At 40.1% G+C, this 27302-nt stretch overlaps 2 protein-coding genes across 4 annotated transcripts in view, besides 2 other annotated features; both read left to right on the top strand.

The window, feature by feature from the left end:
• CG42784 (uncharacterized protein) overlaps window positions 1-27302 on the top strand; it is an 84997-nt gene that overhangs the window by 53243 nt on the left and 4452 nt on the right. Inside the window, exons 2-3 of one of the 3 annotated variants that reach the window (NM_001316392.1) lie at window positions 14774-16576; window positions 18245-18304. In NM_001316392.1, coding sequence (NP_001303321.1) covers window positions 16433-16576; window positions 18245-18304 — 204 coding nt within the window. In that variant the 5' untranslated portion in view covers window positions 14774-16432. Of the gene's footprint in view, window positions 1-5132; window positions 7761-14773; window positions 16577-18244; window positions 18305-27302 lie in introns of all 3 variants that reach the window. The other 2 variants (NM_001201869.3, NM_001259092.2) reach the window with 2 other exon arrangements.
• CG46308 (uncharacterized protein) overlaps window positions 1-27302 on the top strand; it is a 38654-nt gene that overhangs the window by 6900 nt on the left and 4452 nt on the right. The window contains exon 2 of the mRNA NM_001347786.1: window positions 14774-16576. Within this exon, the coding sequence (NP_001334736.1) occupies window positions 15507-15590 (84 nt within the window). The 5' untranslated portion in view covers window positions 14774-15506 and the 3' untranslated portion in view covers window positions 15591-16576. The remainder of the gene's footprint in view (window positions 1-14773; window positions 16577-27302) is intronic.
• Window positions 10762-10824: a mobile genetic element.
• Window positions 12830-13371: a mobile genetic element.

The following is a 27302-nucleotide window of genomic DNA, read 5'->3' on the forward strand; positions in this document are numbered from 1 at the left end:
GGGATGGTCCTTCCACTTGGTGGCAAACTTCCTCGGCTAGAACCTGAACTGAACTCAACTAAACAGAACTGAACAGTGCGGCCGTGATATTTTATGGGTTCCGTGGACGGGCATAGCTAGTAAATAAAAAGTTGCCATTATAATTTTGAGCCACCAGGGGGACGGCTGAAAGCGGAATACGGAAAGATAAATAATCCACGCGAGGGAAAAAAGATAGAAAGTTGCTTTTGCTTAGTCAGAAGTCAACTGCTATTTTAATATCGTAGGAACTGCAACTTCAAGCTTACGGCAATGATAAATGAAGGACTAGTCCTAGAAAAATTTTATTTCATTTTAAATTAAAACAGTTAGGGAACAGGAGATATTCTTTACTCTTTAATAAGACTTGAAGTATTTAGCTAAAAGCATTTAAGTTTGAAATTATTGTTCCAGAAAAATGTGCATGTCAAACTTTTCATTTACCTCATGGCTTATCCTAACCAAATTTGTCATGGGAAAAACTAAACATATATCTTTAAAGCTTAGAGCTCTTACGCAGGCTTTTAAGCACTCACTCGTTTGCATGGAAGGGTCAAAGGGGAAACCTCTCATCCGCCACTGAAATCCCGGCTATATGCGAATGCAGTCATTAAGCGGCACCATAAAAAGCAATAAACACGACGGGCTTCACATGCAGTTTATGTCATTTGCAGCGGGCTGCATGTGCGCTTTAAGCGGACCAAATGGCCTGGGGTTCTATTCATTTTTTTCGAGTTCTAGCCATTTCCTGGGGCCAGCCAGTAATGACCAACGGCTACCGGCGGCCAACAACTCCGGCTCAAAACCACTCGGCCACTTTATTGAAGTTTTTCCTAGCCATTGCCTTTCGCTTTCCCGTTTTTTTTTTTTTTTGCACACTACCCCCTTGTAATTTATGGGCCAGAGAGGTGGAAATGGCCAGTCCTGTTGCCTGTGGTGCATCGGTAGAGTACTGGGGTACTTTGTCTTAATCTGGCGCTCATTCTACGCAACATTGCCCTTTGTCCGGCTTTTATGGGTTCAATTAAGCGGAAATTATGCCGTATGGTCATATTACGTATACGCCAGGTTAGCTGAACCACTACCACTTATTTAGTAGACTAGGCATTTTATGCAGAAGTGGATATTTGTAGTAAATGCTGGTTTAATAAGTGGCACAGCTTTTAATGCTCGAATATATCCATTATCCATCCTTATCTCTCCTTCAACCATCGTGCAGTTCAAGTTCAGCCATCGTTATAAACTGACAAGAGACCCATTGCGAGTGTCAGAGAACTCCCTGAACTTAGTCTGACATGCAGTTCTCCAATGGGTTTTCAGGCATTTTTAGGCAAGTGTCTGATGCCAAGGCGGCGACCCCTGCACGTCACTCAGTCAGAGAGTCAAGCACACGAGCCTGGTGTCAGTTAGTTCGCCTAACACTTTAATTAAAAATCTCAGCTAAAGGAACAAAATCGAAAGTTATGAATGTTCAACTAAAAGTGTCAAGGAAGCAGAAACTAGACAGCCAGCTAAACGGAGGAATGAGAAAAATGTGAATGGGTAGCTGACTTTTCCTTAGAAAAAACTAAATCAAAATCGAATGGATAGGAAGAAAATATTTGTCGCACTTATATATGAAGCCAAGTGAAGGCTTTCTGCCAGAAAAATAGGTGAAGTGATAGGAGGGGCTATAAAATAAAAATGTTATTCTCGCACAGCCAACGTGGTGAAACCCTGTGCAATTTATTGAAATTGAAATCGAGAAAATAAAAAAATTCCGAACGAAAATAAACGCTTATTGACATTTGCTTCAGCGATAATCAATAATATTTCCGGTTCCTGCTGGTATCCAACGTATCCGTATCCGTTTCAATGTGTTCGTGCCTATGCAAATCGTCCACATTTGTGCAAAATTATTTTATTGACAAATTTGACTGGCAATGGCGTTGAAATAGTACGAACTTTGGCCTTATTGAGCCACTCGAACAGCGAACATGTTCTCATATGCGTGGATAACGCTAAGTGTGTTATTAAAATTATGCAATAACCAAAAAGCGACACTAGATGTCAATACTCAAAATTAAGTATGGCAAATGAATTCTACAATAAATGGCATTATTAATGAACGTTCGCATATCGCTGTATTGCCTAGCTCTGATCAGGAATTTAATTGTCAATATCATTGGTGTATAATTAGATCTGTATTTAATAACAGTTTTAATTTTCTACTCATATTAATGTGTTCGCGCTGATACTATAGTTTTAAATACACAGTGCAGATAAATATGCTTTAAGCCAACTGCTCGAAATGTTTTCCATGTTTTCCTAGAGCCGGCTGAAAAAAACACCAACTCATTTACTTTGAGTTAGTTTAATTAGCAATAAAATCAGTAATTATCCTGGGCAAACACGTTGGCACTGACCAAAAATAAACGCAAAAGGGGCGTGGTAATGCAGCCATAAAACGCCAAACAATCCAAACCCATTGGCGATGCCACAGAAGTCAGCTTAAAATAAATTTAAATTTTAATTTTAATCTCAGTTCCGCTCGCTCGGCAGCGACACACACAAAAGCCAACTTTGTTGGCGGTGGTGAAAGTCTGTTGCCCACACCCTTTTCCTTTTTTTTGGCCACCCCGCCCCCCAGGTCCACAACCCTGTTTTCATCCCATCATAACTTTACCAGGGAATCCGTGCCACTGCTGCGTAGACAACTTCCAGTGGCCCAGCTGCCATCTCTGTGTGTCCCTGTGCAAGTGAGTGTGGTCTGATGGAATCCTTTGGCAGGTCCCACTGCTTCCTGGAGTCCTGTGTACGTTAGGTCAATCTGTTGGTCCTCGCACTGTAAAATTTATCATCATATGTTCGTTTATCAGAAATTATAAATATATTCGCTTATTTTATCTTACTACTCACCGTTCGTAAGTTTTTTTACTAAGAAATCGCTGTATTTTGTATTATTTTTAATATAAAGGAAAGGGTATATGATATTCGTCATATTGTTGGCTGTAAAATGGCGGCTGTGGGATTCCTGAGCGTCTCTTTACATATGCATGCAGGATGAATAAATAAAGCGCAGTGCTTCGCTCCGGTTCATTTCTGCCTTCTACCTTTTGGCTGCTGGGCTACCACTTTGCGATATGACGTATACGCCGCGTTGTCTGGCACTGAACGGCAGCCCTTTGATGCAATGTCCCCTGTGGGCTAGTAGTCGACTGCCTCTATTTGCGTAACCGAGCACATGTTGAGTCATCCAGTGGGCGTTTTTGTTTTTCTACATGCGATTTTGTGGCCGCAAAACAATTTCGGTATTATAAGCAAAATGGGCAAACGGTTGAATGCCATTAGACTGTAATTAAACAACTTGCATAATATAGCAAATTTTTTGGTCTTGATCTCGTGATACAACGCCCACGATTGTTATAATTTTGCATTGCTATCGATTTTCACTGTGGCTTTCATACTGCAGCGTTAATTGGTGTCATCTAAATTCATATTTCCTGGCCCGCAAAGTTCTGGCCCAGTTGGCTGAATCAACCAACATACCTACATGCAATAGGCGTGTGTTGACCTTTTTGGTTACAAATGGTCAATATGTAAATAGGTTGGCAATTAAAATGCTGGCAGGGTAAATTTTGTTAATTAGCCAAGAAAAAATGTGTAATTGGCTTTGGTTTCTGCAGGTTGGATAGCACTTTGCACTACTAAAAGCAATTCTATTTTTTTTTCGTAATAAAAGCCTCCAATTTAACCTTTTAGATTTTGTGAAGTGCACACGGACATTTTTTTACATATCTAATTTATTATTCCTCAGCGATAAAAAATGAGTTTGAGAGCACTAAATGGAATAATATACAATACTAAAGTTAAATTTAAACAGAGGTGTCTTAAAAGGTAGTGGAAAAAAGAAGCTTTTAAGCAAACTGGTTTGCTATCTGGTGTCCTATTTGTTTCAAATCGTTGTATCTCGTTGCTTGCCATTTTGTTTGTGCCAAAAATAAAATAAAATGCAGAGCCAAGCAACACGTCAGCGTCAGCACATTTGGGCCAACTTTCAACTACACTGTAAATATAGTCGCGATATATTCGCTATATACCTGCCAGCTGGCATGGTCGGTTCCTATGTGCCTTGTAGTTTTTTCTTGCGATTTTACGTTATTTTTTTGGGGCGTTGCCGGTGCTGACTTTTAATTAGCACTGAGTGCGTGCCGAACTCAGCCAAAAGCCGTACAAATTGTTATATAAACACATACACACGCCCAACAAAGTGTTTTGAGGGCCTAAAACATTGTCGCCACCAAATGAAGTTGGCTAGCACGAAAACTACGCAGGTCACGAGGAAATTAGTTGCCCAAGGTGCTGTGTGTATTAAAAAAAATAAAACTGGCAAGTGAAAAGTCTTGAAATGGCAGCGGAAATGAAATTAGGGGAAGTGGGGAAAGGACGTGCTTGCAGCCCTGAAATGGAATTTTTACTAACCTCCATATCCCTTTCCTTCCATGGCTTAAGGTTAAATGTCCTTTGGAGAAAAAAAAAAACTAATAGCAAAAAGCGGGCGATGGCCTGGCTCGCTTATTTTGCATTTTTGTGTGTTGTTTCCCATTTTTAATTTGCATGTTTACGCCAAAATAGCATGCAGACGGTAAAATATTTGTAAAATATGAGAGAAGGAAATTCCGGTAATTTTTAATTGCCCGAAAAATATTTTAAATACCATTTACAAGAAATTTTGATGGAAAATGATGCATGTGTTTCTTTCAACGCTATAAAATGCAAAGAATTTATATTTTTCTATATTCTTGCTGGCATTTTGGGTTGTCTGATATCAGCCCAAAAAAAAACTTGAACTTTCATTGCACGAACATGTTAATGAAGTGGTATAAATGGTTGAAAAGAGATTGCAAAGAGTTCAAAGTTTAGGGGTCATGAAAAAATACTGCAACATTTCTTCTGATAAAACTGTTTACACGACTTTTAGCATTGACATTTTGCTCTATTAAACACAATGAAAGTTTAAGTTTTTAGGTGAAGCCATTGAGAACTTTGCAACGCAGATGTTAAGGTCATTATCTATAACTAATATTAATATTTACATTTCGTCTAATCTCTCTACACTTGGATACATTTTGCAGCTTAGCATTAAAATTGTAACATTTGTGTATATTCATATGGATTAGTCATAAGTCCGGTTATGCATAATATTTTATTCACATGTTCCTTGCAGTGAATCCGTCTCTGAATCTAAGTTAAGATAATGCTGTGCAATGAGCGAGTAAAAGCGAAAAGAAAAGTGGGAAAATGTAGCATTGTTACGATGATTAGCTGATTTATTCTATGGGTGTATTTTAGCAGCTGTTGTGCATGTCTCAAATTAAAAGATAACCAGCTAGGGAGTATTTGCCGCGGAACTAACTTCCAAGTAAAGAACAAAGAAATCAAGGAGCTGCAGGAAAACATAAGAAGATCAAAAGAAATTCAAAACAAAATAATATGATATATGTATATGTGTGAGTTTAGAATTTAGATGCTTTTTGATACCCCAAACGGACATTAGCTAGGCGAATGGCAAAATATGCATTGAAAATTTTATAGAAAACAACGCAAACTTAGGCAAAACATACATATATATATATTTAAACCAAATACTTTGTTTAAATGGTCATAATCCCACAAGGAAATCAAGCACAGCTCCAACTAAAACATGTCGATGGATACACCCAGACAATACGCCCAAAAGTATGCAATTTGATTGTGCAGATAGAATATTTTTTAAATGTTTATAAGCAGAGATTGAACTATTTGTAAAACATATTTTAATAGACACCGAAAACCAAAGAACAAACTTTTTGAAACATATTTTTTATATACAAACAAGACGACGAAAAAGTTGAACACTGCGAATATGCACAAAACATATATATTTCGGATAACCCTAGCCTAAGTTAAACATTTGTACAATTTTCATTTCGGATACATACACATACACATACATTTACTTTCGATGGTTTCACGACAACTTATTTTAGGCCTGGCATACAAACATTCGGTTAAAGCTTAAGCAAGTAATCCAAAGTACAATCATTTATGTCAAACGGGACAACACCACAGCACACCAGATATATTGGGCAAGGATAATTCTGATAATTCTGAAATAGAAATACAAAGCGATAAGGTTGAACAGTCGTTTTTACAGGGACAAACGAGATCGAAACACTTTTTGCTAACAATTTTTTAAAATTCGTTTTACACACTCGCTTTATAAGATTGCTAGGCGATTTCAGGATAGACCGCTAAAAATACAACAGCAGCATAGTTTTCAAACTGAAGAGAAACGGTTAATGGAAAAAAAATTGAAAGGAAGATATTAAAGATATTTAATATTAATTATTTAGACTAAACTTGAGCTTAGGTCCGTCGACAAAACCACTCCAAAACCGAATGTAATACCCTGTACTTAGTGTGTAACTAGAGGTGAAGCTTCCCAAACCCGAACCCAAAACCCAAACCCGTAACCGTATCCAAATCCGAAGTCCCTCCCCTCGATCAAGATGTATGCAGCTGCTGGTGGCGCCTCGCTGGCTTCGCGCCAGGCGCGGCAGCGCCAACGACAGCAGAAGAAGACGCAACAGCTCCAGGCGAAACTGCATCCACCGAAGGCGGCCGGATTGGCATCCGATCATGCCGCCGAGGGCGCATCCACGCCCACTCGCAGCCAGTCGCGCCAGTTCCATCAGCTGCCCCAGAACTATCTGCGTGCCCCGCAGCCGCATGGACGGAAACTCAGCGCCACCTATACGACGCAATCGAAGCTCCTACTGCCAATCGAGGAGGGTGACACGCAGTCGGTGTCGCAGCTGCGCATGCACTCGCACGCTCATTCCCATGGCCACGCCTACGCGCACTCCCACTCCCATTCCCATGGACCCGCCCACGCCGCACCCGCTCCGCTTAGTCATCATGGGCAAACGCCCTACCAGCAGTTCGCCTCATCCCACGGACGCGTCTCACCGAAACTGGTGCACCGGCACTCCGGCAGCAGCAGCAGTGCCGGCTTCCATCCGGTCATCTCTGCCGGACAGCTGCACAAATCCGCAACGGCCACGCTGCCGCTGGTCTCGCATATGGAAGCGGAGGCGATGGCGGTGTCGCCATCGGCGGTGGCCGGCGTTAAAACGACAGTGACCTCGTTGGAGACAGCCACGCCCACGTCTCCGCCGCTGGCCAGCACATCCGCTGCCGCTGCAGCCGCAATGGCGGCCGAGGCGGAGGCAGAGTTAGCTGGCGCCGGCGCCATGTTTGTTCCCCACCATGATGCCATCATTGTAACGCCGGCCACGCCCATGGCCTCGCCCGGCCACGTGGCCAAGCTGCGGCGTCCCGGGCCCGAGGAGCTGCTCTTCGACTCCTCCGCCGAACGACAGCCGCTGACCGCCGACGAGACCCTGGACGACGAGGATGAGCCAATGCATCCGCCGGCGCCGGGTCAGCTGGAGCGTAAGTGCAGCGTGTACAGGATGCGCAGGAGCGACGCCTTCGAGCAGGACACTGGCGGCGCCAGTGGTGGTGTTGGTGGTGCAGGCAGTGGTCTCAAGCGGCAGCTAAGGGAGCTGCAGTTCAGCACCGGAGTCCAGCAGACGCAGTACGAACCACTGCTTGCCGATGAACCGCAGCTGATCTTCAAAGGATTGGGGGTCAATGGGCGCAAGATGCAGATATGCGCCTACTGCGAGGAGGGCATCTGCGTGTGCGAACACCTCGAGGTAATTCCGGGCACATCCTGGCTAACCCTGATCCCGATGATATATATCTATGATTCCTATTCCCCGATTTTGGTAAATGCTAGCTTATGTGTCTTGTGCATGCTGAATAATTCTCTTATCCTTGTTTGAGTGTTAGTTTTCTCTGAGTGTCGTCCTTTAAGTGTGTTCAATGGTTAACATACGTATCTTATGCTTTGGTAGTATATTTTTTAACTGGGAGTAACAATATACTTAAAATGATGATAATGATCTTGTATGATAATTAGGTAAACTATAAATTTATATAGGGGCTACAGTTTTATTTAAATATTAATGAAACATTGTGGAAGTGTGAAATGGTGTTAGGTGGAAGTATTTATTTGATTTATAATGGTGTTTAACACTTTAATCAAGAATTAATTTCATATATCTAAACTAAAAACGAAACCAATAATACCAACCAATAACCATGATGAGCAAATAACTTATTTATACGTTTTCGAGTTGCTACTGAGCTATTATGGTACATCGACATTTCCCTGAGGTATCACCACTGATTCCATCACAGACACACTATCAGCAGGATGCATTTTCAGTGAAGTTATCATGAATGTACTAAAAAACTTAGAAATATTCAATCGAGGCTGTGCAAGCAGCTCTAACATCCCACACCCACGCTGTTTTGTGCATGTATGGCATTTATAATAAGGACAAGTAGTTTTTGGCAGGAGTCAACCAGCTTGGTGTGTCCGTGCAGCTTTCCTCTCGACTAGCCCCATTTTTGAGGCGATGCCATAACGACGGCATCGACAAGGAAAATGCGAGAAACGACGACTGCAAGTGCATGCATAACAACAATCCCAGAATCGGAAGCGCATAATGTGCCTTTGTATCGGCCTGATAATGCACCCTGCCCGACTTGGGAAAAAAATGCTTTGGCAGGCTGTATCCACCCACTCCGCCCCCCCCCCCCTATCACACTCTCTTTCCACACAGCTTCCCAGCCAGGTCACCTCCTCCGTGTGGCGCCACTTGCCAAATGTTGTGTAAAAGGCTAATGGCAACACTGAATGTGTGCCATAAAAGTGCAGGGTGGCCGCCATCGCGACTTTAAGTTTCGTCCTTAAAGTTCCTTAATCACGACTCACTTAATGCGCCCTGGATGACTGCATGAGTGGTAAATTAAAAAACTCAGCACTGCGCTATTATTTGAGTTGCATAGGCAGCGAATCAACTATATATATATATGGGGAATAAAGCTCTAAACTTGCGCAAATTAAACAAAACGTGCGCACAAAAGAAATCTCTGTAAGAACCGTTTTGAAGGCGGATGCGCCGTTCTAGGCGAATAAAACTATTTCTACAAAACAAATACATTCCACTGAATCGACACAAGTATACCCATTAGCTGATGGGATGCTATTTTCATTAATATAACTCGAACACATTTATAAACTTGCATTTAGGACCTCTTTGAATATATACCAAGCTATCTTTGGGACTTTAAAGTCTTAAATTGTGTTATTTATTATAAGCTATGTAAGCTGGATAACAAATAGATACAAAAATGTTTTGGACATAAATACACTTAAGGCAATGTCCCTAGATATATTTAAAAGACACGTAGACCCATTAAAGGCATTTCTTGACATAATTTAAAATGTTGAACATTGTCATAAGAGGTAGTTTCGTGTGATGATCGTACATCTGGGGATTTAGTGCCAGTGCACATCTACAATAAGACTGCGTTCTCGCCAAGAACTGGGTGTATAAAAAAATTTAAAGTGCCAAAGAGAAAGTGCAAAAAGCGAAGAAAGTAAACAGCAAAAGCGACTGGCGGCCGCTGAAATTTATTATATTCCCAGGGACCCACGCCAGCGTCATTTCTAGTCTCCTTTTCTGCCACTCGAATCGCTAAGAGAGACATGGATTTTTCTATGGCTCTGTGTATGCGTTTACACGCGCGTGTGTGTTTGTGTGTGTGTATATATGCATTCCCGAGCGCCTCGTGCACAAAAACAACAGCTAGTAAATTAGCTGGAAAATAGGGAAAAAAGTACGCGGCAAAATGGCGGACGCCAGAAATGCGAAAAAATATCATCATCGCCATTTGTTCCACCCGCCCACGTCACCGCTTTCCACGTCCCCGGGAAAAGTGTAAAATGAAAATGGGCAAGAGACTTGTAATAAAGGTGAAAATAAACGTGCTACGTTCGCTGGGATTTTCACGGGGGGTGGCTGACTTGAATTTATGAATAAACAAAATGGTGACATTGAGATAAATAACTGCATTAGCATTAATTGCACACTGTAAACGGTTGTAAGAATGGATTTACTTGCAGAAATCAGAAACTAATTCAAAAAACACTAAATACTGTAGTATAGTACACCGTTTTTCCAAGTAATTATGCCTTTGGCATCCATTTCAGATTTTCAATGCTATTCCAATTTGGATTGCTCAACTATCTAGCTTAGATAACAATCATATTAATTGAAAATCCATGTCAAGGACAGACTATTAGACGGCTTTCAAATCAGCAGTATGCTGCAATCAGGAATTCGAGGCCGTTCGATGGCGATTATTTCAGTTTGATGAATCAAATCGCTTACGCTCAAGCGAACAAAATGCCTTGATTTACGGACAAGTCGTTCGTCGTGCTCGTAATTTAATTTCCAATTACACGAGATGTCTGCCAAAAAAAAAAAAAAAAAGAAAGTAGTGCGACACTGGGGACTGTTGCTGCCTCAGAATACAGCCTCAATAATTACTCAAACTGTCGCCCAGATCCGGCGCCATCTTCCCATCGTGCCCACTATATATCGGTGCAGGGACATCCTGGTGGCCCATTTTTCGCAATTCTCGGCGGTTGCTGGTAATTGTTTGTCAGGCACGTCGGTCTTGGCCAGTTCTCGTAATTGTAACTGACATATTGCCAGTGCACAGCCTCATTCGCCACTCCATGCCGACTTACCCAAAAGCCATCTCGCAAATAAAGTGGTAATCATGCCTGGACACAAAATGAAAAAGAGAGAACGTTATGGTCGACTGGCTCGACTATTGGATACCCGTCAGTTAGAGTAAGTGGAAGGAAAATTAAGATTTCAAAGTGACAGAGCAACTGCTCTTGGGGTTGCACGCGGGCTGCACCCATCGGCGGTTAGTTTTAGTTTCACAAATAAAATAATTTTTAAAATTTTAAATAATATTCTAAAAGAAACTTGAATCTGCCATGATAAATCCTGGATATCTCAATGTTCATAGGGTATACCCTACGAGTAATGGGTATAAAAAGGATCCGACGAAGCCAACGACAGCTCCTTGTTTATTGGATACTTTGCGGCGGCTTCATTGAATTATTGTTGCATAATTCATTCACATCAAACACACACACACGAGCAAGAAACCCTTCTCGTTTATTACAAAGCCGCATTTAAATTAATTTTCGATTTTGGCTCGATGCTTTTTTCTCTGTTTGCTCATCCCCATTCGCCAACATTTATCTTCGAAGTTTGGACAGCGTTGTTGTTGATTGTTGCCGCTGCCATCGACAATAAAAATCATTTAAAAAGACACAAATTATTCTGCACACTGCGCACAGCTTCAAAATTGCTGGGGCAGCTTCATGGTCCCAAAGGGGTATTTATTTGCTTTACCAAAATTGGAAAATGGCTTTATGAAGAGTTGAGTTTGATGATATAAATACATCGATTTGCATTCGTTTAACTGCAATGGTACAATATTTAACTTCAGCTTTGGTAGATTTGGGTAATTAAGTAAAAACTCTGTGCACTGAGCAGGAATCTTAAAAATTGATATCAAAACATAAGTGATATCTGTGACAATTTATAAACTCGACACGGCTACGATTCTTAAGCTATATTTTTCGTATACAACGCTCCCATATATGTTAATTATGCAATTTTTTGTTTAAATAATAATAAGCTACTTTGCCGCAAATTTGGAGTCCATTAAGCGTGCTCCCGCATCGAAACAGCTCAATAACTTATGCTCAATTAACACCGGTTAGCGGTTGGCCAGGACAAATTTGCCAGCCAATTTGGAGCAAACAACAAATAGCAGACAACACACTCACTCCACACATTCGGTCGCCTCAATGGCTGTCAACAATCAAATAACATGACTCGCAACGAGGACAGTTGCCATTTCTCACGGCATTGTGGCATATGCAAATTCCTCCTCAAGGGGCGCCTCGCACGCCTTTAATTACCTGCAGACAAGGCGACTGTCGAGTGCCCGAGACAGGTGAGCACCAGGTGAACACCAGGTGAACAAGTCGGCGGGCGTTGTGCCAAAAATTCAGCAGCGATGGGATGTCGGCATTCACATTAATTAACCCGAGATATATGCACTCACTACAGTTGCAATTGAGCAACAGTCGATTTTGGTTGGCTACTTGGCTGCGGTTTTATGGGCCACATTGGTGCCCCTTTTTTTGCCAACATATTGATTTGCGGGATTTAGCTGCATTTTTTACAGCCGTCGAAATGTGAAAGTTGAATTTGCATAAGTTCAAACATTACAATGTTTTATAATAGCCCGCAAAGTGGCCACGAATAAAGGTTAAAGGTAAAGGGCTCTGGTAATATCTTGTACCTTCATTTTGATTTACTTTAGGTTTTTCATTTTCGCAAAACATTATTTCTTGTAATGGTTTAAGCTGTATTACGGCAGTCGTTTACAATAATTACATTGCCTGGGGCGAGTGATTGATGACATTTTATAATTGAAAGCATAAGGTTAAACTATTATCGACCATCTATCATTGGGGCGAGCTGATGAAATTGAAGTGCCCTTGGGATAAATCTCTTAAATATCCTCCAAGAGAATAGCATATCCGTAGAGCTGTATAAATTTTCCCATAATGCACTCGACACAATTGGCCATAAAATGCATGGCACCCAGCAGACAATTTCTCACAAAAGAATAGGGCAATTCAGTGTTAATGAAATTTACAGTAAAGCGTCATATATTATTTCCACTCTTTCGAAACCCATTATCCTTTCCCAAACCACTTCTGTGCCTTTAGCCTGGCTACATGGCGAAATCATGGTGCACAAATTAATTTTCATTTTTTTTATTACGATGATGTTTTTATTATTTGATCAACGCACTGTTACCCATGCGGCAACTTAATTTGATCTGCTTAAATTATTTTATTTTACAATGTGTCTTGGTTACTTAAGACTAACAGATTTTTAATCCTAAAAATGATAGGGAGAATTATAATAGTTGATATAACATAGTAATTATTATTTATTTGATTATTCTAATGAATTTTAAAACTAAGACTTTCTAGGTCAAAACCAGGTTAGGGAGGTCATGAGGGTGGTGTCGCTTGAGTCTTCTTTTGACTCTAGTCCGAGGGTCAGCATTGACCACAGCTGCAGTTCCTAGCTTCCTTGCTAGGCTGTTGGGGTGTACATTAAGCCTTTCCATATATTTTTGGGCAATGTTCTGGAGCTTGTCTCCTAATTTGGGCACCTTGAGGTCGCGTTCGATGTCTCTTGTTCTCATATACCAAGGAGCCCCCGAAATTCTTCTTAAGGTCTTCGCCTGTAAGATCCGGATCTTATTAAGGTGACTCTTCGCAGCAATGCCGTATACCTGCAGAATTAATTTTCATAGTATATTTTTTATGCGCTTATGTTGTCAGCATGACATTGTTGCTGCCCCTGTTGGCGACTAGCTGCCAAATAGCAACATATGTAGCGACACGCACACACGGACACAACACACACACATTCCAATGCTGCGAGTGTGTGTGTGTGTGTGTGCTGCGTCTGTGTTTAATTGCGAAAATGTAGCAATCTTTTAGGCGCTGCATCCAGTCAGTCGGAGTCAGCCAGCCAGCTTTTGTTATGTCAGCTGCGCCTGTGTCATGTTTTTCTCCATTAACGACCACGAGTCTGCATTGTATGCAAGCACAGCAAAGGTCATCACAATATATGCACTAATAAAAGTTAAAAATCTTCCTCGGATCTACGATAACATGTCCCGAATATGCATACATATAGAAGAACGCGAATTCTTCAGTGTTCTTCAGCTCGAAAACTCAGCAGTATATATTTTTTTATATTAATGCCGCTAGTTTCTTGAACTCTACTGTATGAAGGGCTGTGCAAATGGGTGTCGTCTGCGTTTGAGAGCGTGTGTGGCTTTTGCATGAATCTGTATTTCATTAAAATTTCATCTGCATCGTTCAACGAGTGACTTTTTCCGCTTTGCGCTGTTGAATTATTGAAATTTTCGGCTCGCAGTTGCCAGTTTTGCTTAGGTCGCTGTTCCACTTGCCCATACAAACGAAGGCATCCCTGGTGCGGCACTGCCTCCGCTGCAGGATTTGCATATGAATTCCACTTGCAGCAGTTGCAGTTCGAAACTGGCGTAACTTTTCCACGGCCTTCCGTTTCTTTTCTCATCTCAGAGTTGGCATTTGAATTATGGCATTGCAGGGCAGCTACATGGCTTATATGCCATAAATATTTTCCATGTTTGCATTACTCACCAGATTTTTGCAAGTGATTTGCAACGGCCTGGAAACTTTGCACTCGACATGTCTTAGCATTCCATTCACAAGGGGCAATGGCAATGAAATCGATTCAAGTCGAATCTGTGCCAGAGTGCATTGGGTGCGTTCAAGTGGAGCTATCTTCATAAATGAATAATTTGGTTTATTGACATGAGCTCCATTGTTTGCAAACGGATTCTCGTTTATATTCATGGACATCAATCGATAACTTAATATACTCAACACAAAAAGCTACTTTACCAAATTAAATTTATAAAACGATGAACCATGGCATTCAACATTCCGTTTTCCATCATGAATATATCAATCCAAAATAAACAAACAATTACAATACAAAAGTGAAAAGTAAATATTATTCATAACAACGTACAATGTTTAACATTTCGGCCATTGATTTAAAGCCTTAACAATGCACACAGTAATAAAGCCGCCAACTTAATCCAACTCATAATTGAAACCAAAAGTTATTTATTCATTCAACAGAAAATTTTAAATGGAGCCGCAGCAAAGAACACAAATAAAACATTCATATGCAAAATAAAATTTGAGTCAAACAACCGAACGCCATGAATTGGAAAACTGCAACAAATGTGATATGATCAACTAATAAAATATAAATAAAGACACTTTTAGTATAATCCAAAACAACGTTAATTATGCCTCGGAAAATGGCAACAGCAGCAACACAGAACGATAAATCAAAATGAGCAAATATTGTCTGGGCTTGACTTTTATATAGCTAGCAATAATGACATTTAGTGCTACAGCAAACGAACAGGAAAAAACAAAATATAACGAGAAAGCTTTAAATATTTTTTCTACTTACTAAAAACTTAAATTAACTGCACCAAATGTGATCGAACCGAAATAATATATATTGAACAACCAATAAGAGTTACTTCAACAATAAAATTCGACAACGACATTGCCTTCTCTCATTGTAGCCTAAACGAAATTAACTCTAAAACTCAACTTCGTAGTCACTAACGTTAATTACTAGCCTAAGCCGATAATTGAAACTAAAACCAAATGAATAAGTTGATCAACTTATAACTAAACTCAAAGACTTTTCTACGTGCAACAAGGAAAAATACAATTGAAATTGATTAAAATAGATAATGCATAGACTAAGTCGAGCAATCACTTACATTCTAAACGCAGTGCGCCTACGTTAACGCTGCGCTAACGAAAACGGTCAATTCATAGATATAAATAAATGTTTATAGCTTTCAATGCCAAAATTCAAACGAAAATGAAATCTCCTACGAATACAAAGCCGCGTGACGTGAACGCTACGTAGCAAAAGGCCAGGCGTTGCGTTACGTCGCGCTACGTAACGACATAACCACAGTCGAGTCCACATCCGATCATCCGATTCCCGTACTTCACGCCGTTTATGATCCAGGATTCGCCGCAGGAGCGTCGCAGGACGAGTCGCCGGCGCAGTCAGAAGCATCACCGCTGGAAAAAAACACAGCCTATACGAAACACACAGTGCAACAGCAACAGCAACAACAGCAACACAACCAACCAACCAACCAACAAGAACGACTTAACGGAGCTAGAAAAGCAGCCGACCACTGGCGATCAACGCAGCCCATCCTCAGCCCGCCACTCAACTGCGCCAGCCCTTCGACTTCGAGGCTGACGCAGTTTTTCAAACGCCACAGCTACAGAAAAACCCCCCAAAAAACCAACCACCACAAGAACTACAGCACTACACATAGGGATCTGTTTTGAAAAAGAACAGATACCAGAATTAACATAAATATTACTCTTTGCTTCTATTTCTATACTCCTCCTCTTTGTGCCTATCAGTACGTTCTCGTAGTTGTTGAGAAAGTTGAGAAAGTAACCGTAACCGTAATCGGACTGAATGCACGCCTCTTTTTTGATGCTGCCCTCGACGATCGACATAACGCGCAGACTTCGTGACATTTAGTTTTGGACGTTATTAAGCTCCTAAACCTGTATTCTGTGTCATCCCATTGATTTCGAACTGTGAACGCAACCCCAACGTATACGCAATCACTGACGTTACGCATACGCACCGTTGTACAACGGACAACTGACGTATAAAACATAAATACAAGAACTAAGAACTTTAACCGTTAACCAAAAGAACAAAAAAACAACACCAAGATGCAGGCCGCATTGATGCTAAGATCGAAATCTCGGGTGGCGAGAAGAAGAAAGCTACGAAAATTAGGTGGAAGACTTGAGTTGCCTAGTAATGTAGCAACTAAAGAAATAGCTCCATTTCCTCGTTATCCACCTGAGTCATGGGTAATAATATAAAATACCAAACAAAATACCTAATTAAATTTAAACCACATTCTATGAATCTCTCTCTATATCTCTGTCCACTTCTGAACTGAAGAGCCCCTAAAGTAAACCAAAATAAAAATTCAGTATAGCGAAAATATAATCTTTGACCCTATAAGACCCAAAACCTAAATCAATGAGCGCAAGTTTCTTAAAAGTCGTCAAATGAAAATCATCAGCTTTAAAGAAATTCTAATTTCCAGCCCCGATCCAAACCGAAAAACCCCACCCAATACTACCCAAGCTATCTGACTATCTGACTATCTTTCTGATCTGTACTTCTCTCTACCCAACTATCTATCTTTATCTACCCGTCCCCTTCTCTATTCGAGCCTCCCAAGTTTCGAGCCCAAGACACAATATCTATTTTGAGTTCAGAAACAACCCAGAGTTTCCTACCATCAGAGCATACTTTTTTCTTAAGTAGTGTGGCAACTCTATGCTAGGTTAACCAAATAGAATTCAACTTTTTCTCCAACTATTTACTTCATCTTGGAAATAACTTAGTGTGTACCCAACTATACCCGATTCTAGAACGTAGAGCCGCTTTTGAACGAGTCTTGAATTAACTGTTAACTCAGTAGACAATTTTATAATATACGATATATCCATAGATACTATATATTTCAAGTCTAAGAGCTCTGCCAGCCAACAACTAAATGCGCTGTACAACTAGCTTAACCACCTTTATTCAATTCTCAGCAAACTATTAGTGCTTTTGCTCAACTCTCTACCTCTATCTCTCTCTGTAGCTATCCAACTATCTCTCTCTTTGTCTAGCTCTCTGCCTAACCCTACTGTCTCTATCCCACTAAGTGTAACTTTCTATAAACCAATAACTATCTGTCTGTCACCCAGTCCCTCACTTAGCTTCAACTGTAGTTGAAACAATGCACAGACCCCGCCTTCAAGCCAATAACACCCCACTCCAGCCAACCCCACCAACCCAACAGAGAACCCCTGATCACCCAAAGCAATCTCAACCACTTTCGCCTACTTGCACTTGCTTAAACTCTATGTAACGTATAAATAAAAGTCAGTATAATCAAAGACGTGTGTAGTTCTTCACCCACAAAACCACTAACAGATCAAACATATCTAGTGTGCTCTCCCCACTCACACGCTGCACCCTATTAACTAGTCGAGTAGTACTCAACAGTATCCAAAGCAAGTGCTTCTAACTATTCTTCACTAAACCTAACTCAGATAAACTAAAACCAAAAACGAGCTATGAAATATCAAATACAAATTATCTACATAACAAATATAAAGCACATCAACTAATTTTTAATTTGAAACATACTTATGCCATTATTTAAAAACAAGCTACACTGATTATAGTTTAGTTTTGAAAGATGATTTCATGGATCCGTTGAGTTTCTCTGGATCCACGAATCAACGAAATTGTACATTCTATTTTGCTAAACACGCACTAAGACAAACAATTTTCCACTACCTCTTATTTCACTCATTCTACCCGAAACTACTATTCTTTCACTCTGTAAATTTCGCCTACCGATATTTGCATAAATTTCACGTAAAACACATCACACAAATTATGTATCTTGAATCTTACATTTTTGATTTTTAACTTTCGCCAATCTCGATGTAATCCAATTGCGTAAATAGAAAAACACATACGTGACAACGCCCCCGGCGCCGCCGCAGCCGCCTCCGCCACCGCCGGAAGTAAGTGCCAAAGCATCCATTTTGAAAAAAAAGAGAAAACACTCATTTGCATACCGAAAAATATGGAAGCAAACGTTTTATTTCCGTTCTATCGTTCGTTCATCACGTGCAAGTGTCTCACGTGTTTCTTTGTATATGTGTAACGTAATGATCACCTGCGTGATTGCCTCTATGCAATTGCGCTGTGCCGCTTACGTTACCGTCTTGCAGTTGGTTGTAATTTGAAAGTACAATGAAAATGCTTGTAAATAATTCACTTTGCTTTGCATTTGATGTCCTTTTTTCTCCCAACATACCTAACCCACTATCTGTCTGTTCTTCGCTCCTTTTGTATGCCAATTTTGTTTCATTTTTTATTTCAAATTTTTTCGCTTAAGTTCATTACGTTTCGTACTAAGCCCAATACGCATTTGCACATGAAATATTAAAAATATTTTTCTTGGTCTGCCATTGGTGTGTGTTTGAGCATTATGCCGAAGCCAATAAAATATTTTAAATATTTTATTAACTGCAAAGCAGGGCTAGCGAGAAAAACGGTTTCGACCAACAGAATTGCATTGAATATTTACAAGCATTTTCATTGCTTTGATTTGAACGACCCCTCCATGGCGTTTTGTGTAAGGATCCAGCGACTATACTGCAAGAACTGCCAGCTAAGCTTGAGCAATCGTGTGAACTGAGTGCCCATCCACATCAAATATACATGCCTAGGCGGAGAATGAGTGCCTACGAAATGAAATAACTTGATCTTTAATACCACTTATTTAAGGTATCACGTTGGGCGCCAGATTTGAGTAACTTTGGGCCCCACGTTGGGCGCCATATATGACAAAAATCATAAATTGCATAATTAGTGGCTGTTGTAAAATTAGAGAGGTTTAATTAACATACTATCGTCGAAGTAATTAGCATAAATCAGTGGCGAAACTCAACAAGTTTGCCAACCGCCAATTGAACTCAATTTACATTTTGTGAGCTCTCATTCTCTTCTATTTCAATTATCTCAATAAATTAGTTTCATAAGTTTTCATTTAGTTTCATACTTGATTTGTTGGCTTTGATTTTTTTATTTGTAGTCATCAACAAAAGAAAACAACAGACATATGAAACAATCAAACGATAAACTAAAAGAAAGTATGCAACATTAACTAACAACCAAAAACGAACCACCAACAGCAACCACAAAATAAAAAACATAACACTCAAACGCCAAACAAACACTCAAGCAAAATGCATTAATATAAAATAAACAAAATGGTATCAAGTTTTCCCAAAAGATTCTGTAAAGCTTACTTGCCTCTCATTCCCGTTTTCGATCTAGGAGCTCAACTTGATTCAATTGCGAAATTTGTTCCACAAAGTCAAACCAATCAAGAAGTAAACAAAAAATACGCTTGGAAAAATAAGACAAAAAAAAAACAAAGTATTCAAATAAAAAAAAATCAAATTGAATGTTTTACAAAAACGGCAAAATGCAAATAAAAAAAATTTTCCCTTTGACAATGCCGACCGATTCGCGTCGAGTCGACAGCCAAAGTGAAACTTTTGCCTTAAATTGAAATGCACATTTTAATTTCGGCCCGAAACCATTTTTTTGTGGAACATTCACATGTTGAAGCAAGCGCTAAAAACAAAAACAACCCAAGAAAACAAAACGAATAAGGTAGCAGAAAAGAAAAACAGAAAAAAAGAAATACCAAAACGTGTACACAGCATATATTTTGGCTGTGGGTTAAAAGGCTTTTTGGGTGGGAGTATTGTCGTTCTTTCGATTTGGGTTCTGTAAGTCAAAATGCAAATATATTTCCAGCGGTCTGGGTAAGTCAGAGTTGGCGTGATTCCTATAACAAATACAATTTATAAGTACAATGTAAGGAAATGTTTTTTCGTAGCTTAGAAAAGCCTTTGAATTTAGCAATGCCGGCCAAAAACCTAACCAAAATTCAGACCAAATTTCGAGCCCCACCTAGCTAAGCCAATAAAGCGCATTTCATCACCATCAAAAAGTATCTATTCAATTTTCGAAAATAAAGTATTAAAGTGTTATTTTGCCAACAAAATCAAACAAATTTGGCACGTATAACTATGCATACTTTTGGGGCACACTTAGCCTTGAATTATTATTATAAAGGCCCTTAAAAGTATGTATAAAGCCAGTACCGATAGGTTACACATTAAAATCATTTGTGTAAATTGGTTTATGATTTTTTTAAATCTATGTATGTCGACACATGTGGCACTCTTCTGGGAATATATCCGCTGCGAGCTTCAATCGTTGCTTTTTTATAATTTATTTAAGCTTGAATTTAAGCCCTTCTTTTCACACACACACGAGACAAGATTTCTATGGTTTCCTTTCTACTTTCTCTCCTACTTTCTCTTACTCAATGCGAAGCACGCACTAAAACTCCAAAATGAACACCGGAAATACACCCACACACACACTCGTACTCCTGTTAAACACTGTTTTCTATTCATTTCTTTCAAACGCAGGTACGCGACATTTAATTACACCTATTTCACCCCCAAAAAGAAATCAACCCAAAAGTATGCAACGCTTGCTAAAATGAAAATCAATGAAAAATTCAGATCGCCAATTAGGTACAGTCTAAATTTAAGAAGTCTAGTTATTGTGATCCATTACCGATTCTATTCCTCTATTGGTGTCTAAAATTGTAATCACAATGCTCTCTCTCTCTCTCTCTCTCTCTGTATCTCATTATATAATATGTATATCTCTCTCTCTTTTTTGTGCTGTGGCCCGTGCTCTGTGTGACTAAAAAAAACTTAGTAGCGTGCTAGGTTTAGTAGCTTAAATCCATATAAATATGTTTATCTATGTAAATGTGTGAGTGTGTGTGCGCGTGCAATTGTGTGTGTGCGCCAAATTGAACTTTAACATATTGGGACATAAAAACAGCCGGAATTTGAACAACAAACAAAACTATCGTATAATTTTCAACATTTTTTCCTCGCATGTTTGCATTACCTTGCTCGTCATTTTTTATTATATTTTCTGCTCTTCTCTATCTGTAAGTCTATATACCCTTCTCTCTGTCTATATATGCATATATATATATATATTTATATATGGAATGCAAATGTTATTCCGCTGCGTGCATTTTAATTGTCTTGTCGGTCTCGCTCTAATTTCGCTCAGTCAACTCTTTAATAAATTTATCTTGCAGTCTGTGCGTTTCTCGCATGCGCTTAATTACGAACAAGAAAAAAACATTATTTATTTTCCACTGTATATTTTATTTTTCCACACGTGGGTACCAATGGCCTGTCATTTAAAACGGATTATTGCATTGACAGCGGGGTATCTATCAATTTCTTTTTGTATAAAAATCCAAACCAACACCCTTTAAAATGCTTTGTGTAACCATCGAGCCTTTTGCTGACTAACCGCAAGCCAAAGCACAAGAGTGAGTTTATCAACAAGTATCTTTGAACTAAGCACTGCAATATGGCCTATTGACTAACCCACACATGCCTTAACAATACTAATACAACATATTTTCCAAATATTTTAAGTGGCTTGTGGTCATGGCAAAGTTTCTTGGAACCAGATTAAGGATAAACAAACTAATAATGTTTTCTTTGTGGTCTTTAATTTACCTACCTACCTAAAATACCTAAACTCAGAAAAAATTGAAAAAATACTTTGTAATAGATATCAGCCTATTGCTATAAAACCCTCTAAAAATTCTACAAAGCCAGGCTCAAAGTATGTGTATCATCAAACTCCAAGTCTTCCATCCCTGAAAACCCATTCGCAGACAAAATCCTAAAGCTTTTCGATGTGATTCTTCTCGCTCGCAACCTGTATACGTTCGTGTGGTAAGCTTAGCCCAAAACAAAAAGTAACAAAAATGGTGGCAGTAAGTAATCAATGGTAATTCGACAAGGACTTAATCAATTTTCGGTGGCTAATGAAAGGCCTTGGAATGTGGCAGCCGAGAATTGCACAATTTGTGGTCAGCACTCGTGTGTGCACTTGAAAAGCCCGACTTAAACTTGGCTTCTTCTGTCAACTTGACTTACTGCCATTTGTGGCTAAAAAGTTTCCCAGGCTGCCATAGACTATTTCCCCTATTTTTTGCCAAGAACAACAACTGGAAATGAAAGGAAGTCAGCGGGAATGGAAGGGGACGTAAGAGCTCCGGAAAAGGCGAAACTTTGCAGTGCAATGAAATGCAATCGAACGGAACCGAAAACCAGCGACATGCATTTTCCGTTCGTCCCGCTCCATTGTTTTCCACCCAAAAAAAAAAAAAAAAATATGAAGAAATGGAAGAGGAAAATTTGTCGAGTGTCGTTCGAGTGCCTCAGTGCTTGGCGCAGCACTTTAAGCACATTTTATTGCGAACAAATTATGTAGCATATTTTTCAGCGCTTTCTCCACAGCCCTTGGCTTGATTTATAGTGTCGTCGCTGAAATGTGAAATTGAGCGCAGAACAGACTGCTGATCGATGGCTTTTGCTATTTCCTTGACCCATCCCATTTGATTCTTCATAGGTTTTTTTCAAGAGCCGACACATGCATTCAATTAAACCGGGACTCTGGCAGACCGTTTGACATTTTCATTAGGCAAACAAAGGCAAAAGAAACGAACGCGGCTGCGACGTTTACATTTCATGGCCGGATATCCGGCTGCAAAAAGAAAAACCGAAAAGAAATGTCTGCTTCCGTTTGAAGTCCAAGTCCGCAAGACCGGTACTCACACACAGCCACACCACTGTTCACATTTAGCCGCAAAACGACTTTAATTTGCGGTGCCACTGGCGCTGTTTCTCCCCTTGCCTCTTCCATATCGCATATATATATATACATATATATGTATATATTCTATATGGTCTGATTTCATTACACAATCTGCGCTTAAATGCTAACTTTTTCGGTTTCCCGGGTTCCGTTTGGGAAAACTTCGCCACTTTCCTTTGTGGCTTTGCCTTTAAATTGTTTTGTTGGCCAGTCGGGCAGCAGATCTCTCCGGTTGGTTTCCTTGGTCCTTGGCTGGGGATTTCCAGTGGCTGCCTGGTAGTCATTGGGCCCCATGTGTTGCATATGCTCCTCGCATCGATTCGTGCGTTTTACGCGAATTGAATTTAAAATCAAATCAATTTTATTAGAAGTGCCTTCCAAGATGTGGGACAAACAAAATGGGCCAAGCGTATTTTTAGAGTGCAGGGAGTACTTAGCTGTGTGGAAAAATGCAGTTAGAAAATAGTGAATAGTGAATGAATAATGCAAAGAAAGTATCGTTTAAAGAATTCAATTTCAGACTTAAGCCTTTAAAAAAATCTTCCCTGCGTTAACAAATTAAAATGATTTATTGTATTAATTATGTTCTTTTAGCCTGACACATGATTTCTAGCTTAGATTTATATCCAAATGTACCTGATCTCTGATTGAGCTTTCAAACTGCGGTCTGATTGAAGTGCCCAATATGGAGAGCAGCCCCGGGCATTACTTGGCCTAATGAACTGTCTTTGGACCTTGGCTTAATGCTGATTTGTGTACCAAGAGCGTAAGGCAAAGCCGGTACACATTCGCCCCGTGGCCCTGGCCATGTGCCAGTTTCGGGACAGCTCAGCTCCGATTCGCCGCATAGGCCGTGGAGCACCTTGAGCCCAGTCGCCTCAGGATTCCGGACACCAAAACACCCGGACATCAACCGGAAACAAAGACACATCAGGCTGGACTTGGACTTGGTGAAGTGTGAGAAAAGGGCAAGGGCGATGAAGGGCAGCTCGAAAGCTGGGTCTTTCGGTGTCGTTTAGTGAAATTGCCTGTAATGTCTCCTCTCAGTGCCCCTGCATTGTGGTGCTGCTGCATTGTCTAACCACAGTATAGCATTAGCTACCACCTCGTTCTTTACGACTTGGTCGTGTGTCAGCTCCAGCTGCGGCTACTCCTGCATTTTTCATTAGCCTGCGCACTTTTTCTTTCCCAGCCACGTTCCTTGGCTCTCGGCCCACCTGTCCGAACATCCTGTCCCCTTGCCCTCCTCCAGTTGATTTTGCAAGTGCATTTTGCACTTGATTCTGCGCCACTCGGCTCAAGTCGTTGCTTTTCCTCGCAGCTGCATAATAAAATTGTACACGGGCCAAATCGCCGGGGCTGTCGGCATCTGCCTACTTACGAGTCCTGTCACAGATTTGTTTTCAATTGTCGAAAGACAGAGATGTGGGTGCAAACAGATACTCTTGCCCGTGCAGTGAAAATATTCTAAGCTTCGCAGCAAAAGTTTTGAATTGAAATCCACAGCTACAATAATATTATATTCATTTTAAATGACGGTATGGTCCCGCAATCCGTATCCCTAAAAGACCAATAAAGGCATCAAAAATTAACCAATTAGACAGCATTACGATAAATATGTTTTAATTGATTCGACGAATTATCGGCATACAGCCAGTCAGGGCACAAAAGCAAGCCAAGTTGTGCACTTGAACAAACAATCAATGGGCACGAATAAATTGCTGTCATTAATGGCCTACACTTCCTGTTCGCCAGGCAGAAATTGATGACGAGTACATGTTAATTTTCGACGCCGCCAGCCAATTGCGGCAAAACAATTTATTGTTATACAATGGAAACAAAAATCAATGGCGATAATAACAATGGAAAAGCCCACAACTCACTAATCTACGTATAAATGTGACCACTCTGCGGATAACGCTTGTGAGACCTTCAGTGACTAATTATCATAAATTATAGGGGCATTATTGCGTCGGCGACATGTTTAATTAGGGATCTCGTTGTGAGCAAGAAAAATTACCAAACGGCAAGAGAAGTTGAACATTTTCTAGGAACTCTAGTGCAGTTGTCTTTTGCTCTTTAATAAAGAATATAAGCATTACTTTGGACTAAGAATATAAGTTATACACACTTATTTATTGTTGCTATGCAATTAAAAATGCTATTTTCAGCTGATTTTTGGGCATCTTTCGATTTTCCATTAAGTTCTTACACCCAGCTTAGCCCATTTTCCTTCAGAAGCTTTCGTGTGCGGTGTTCATTAGCGTTTTGTCGCCATCATAAGCCAGATCCGATTGAATGAACTTTCGACGCTTTGTTGTAATTTTTACAACATTTCTATTTAACCTTTATTTCTGGTATTGTTTGTTCGCTCGCATTGCGTGAGTTTCAACACAGGGAAGGGCGAAGCTACTTGGTGCCTGACGCCCATATAAATAGCAAATCCATCGAAGGAACAAAGATATCAGCCAACCTGATGATTACAAATTGGCTGTGCGAAATATCGAATATTGGCAAAGGTGAAAGTTTAATGAATACATAGCGTGTGCGTAAGGGCAGCCTTTTTTATTTATCAAATATTTGCTGAAAACATACAAAAAGCCACGTGTCCCAACAGGCGTATGCGCAATATGAATAATTTAGCGAAAACATATGAATATTAGATAGGCATCCGTTAAATGATTGCTTCGGTGATATAACAAAGCAGCTGACTGACCTTAAAATAACTTGTTTAAATTATTGCCGAATAAACATTTTGTTTACTGGCTTACTGAGAATATAATTTATGGTTTAATCCGATAATCAATAGCAAAAGCAACAGTTATACCCTACATCTTGGCCCTTAAAAAAATCAGGTACCGAAAGCTAGGCTACCCTTCTATTAATCAGCCTTAAAATCCAGCAGTAACGAATTAAAAACTTTGGTTGTAAATGCAGCAATCTCATCCCGATTGTGGCTAGTGACTTTGTTAAGTGCGCCTGCACTTACTGGCTTCAACACCTGCCTGTCAGTCGACGAGTTAGTCAAATATTTTGAAACTTCCCGACGAGGTGGCACCTCGCCCTTTTGCACCTACGAATCGTGGGGAAAGCACCTCTTTTCGTGCATCGCCTTTGCGTACGTGCGTTGCCTTTTGGAGTCTACGGGCTGGCCTTCGGTTGAGTCTGCTCGGTGTTCGTCAATCAGCTTCGCAAATTGTTGATTACACCTACATTAAGTCAAGGGCAGGACAGCAGTTACAGTTCCAGTTCCAGCCATAGTTATGTGGAGCAGCCGATCGATACTTTCTCTCCACTTTCCTTCCGACAGCTTTTGGTTGCTTTTTTTTTCTCCTCTGGCGCTCGCTTTGTGTGACTGCGATTTTGCACACGAAAAGCAAACGAAACCAGAAAACGTGGCGCTACATACAAAGTCCATCATGTTCACTTATATACTCAAACGCCAACTATATAGTCAGTCATATATATATACACATATATACACATACATATATATCTGTTTTGGTTTCCTTGCTCCTTCGAATATATAGGCCAGCCCGTTTGTGTGTCGTTTTATTTGCCTTATTACTGGCACGCAGCATATTTAGTGGCTGGCTTAGTGACATTGCCTGGCTTATACTGCTCCCCAGAGCTGGCTAGCAGGATGGCTCCAGGCCGGGGGGGTCTAGTCACTCATTAGCTCGTCTACGTGTTGGCCAGTGCACGTGTATCCAAACGCGGGTGGACAGGTGTATCTAGATGATGGCATCTATGACTCGCTGTCTGCGCAATTTAAACTGGCATTGAATTCTGTTTGTTTGATTTGCGCCAAGTTATAGAGGACACAACCTTAAAAGGGCATATAAATATATATCTCAATAGGTCAAGATTATTTCTCGTTTTTGGTACGTTTTAAATAAATATTGGGTAAATCAGTAAATATATATCATATATTCCCATAACAAAAAAAGGAAAAACGATCTAGCATCAAATATTTTATATCGCAGAATCGATCCGAAAATGTAATACAAACTTTTTTTAAATATTTAGGTTTTTATGGGGTTATTTCATGATTTATTTTTGTTGCATGGGCTACCGAAATACTTTGGCCTGTTTTAGCTGCTTGCGGAGCTGCAATGAGGCATGCTGATTAAGTTTTATGGAATATATTTGACTTGTGTCTTGAAGTGTGCTCCCTTCATCTACCATCTAAGTGTTTAAACTCCTTTCAGTGTTCTCGTTTTCAGTTGA

Source organism: Drosophila melanogaster, chromosome 2L (assembly GCF_000001215.4).
Source record: "Drosophila melanogaster chromosome 2L".
In the NCBI taxonomy this organism is placed as follows: Eukaryota; Metazoa; Arthropoda; class Insecta; order Diptera; family Drosophilidae; genus Drosophila; species Drosophila melanogaster.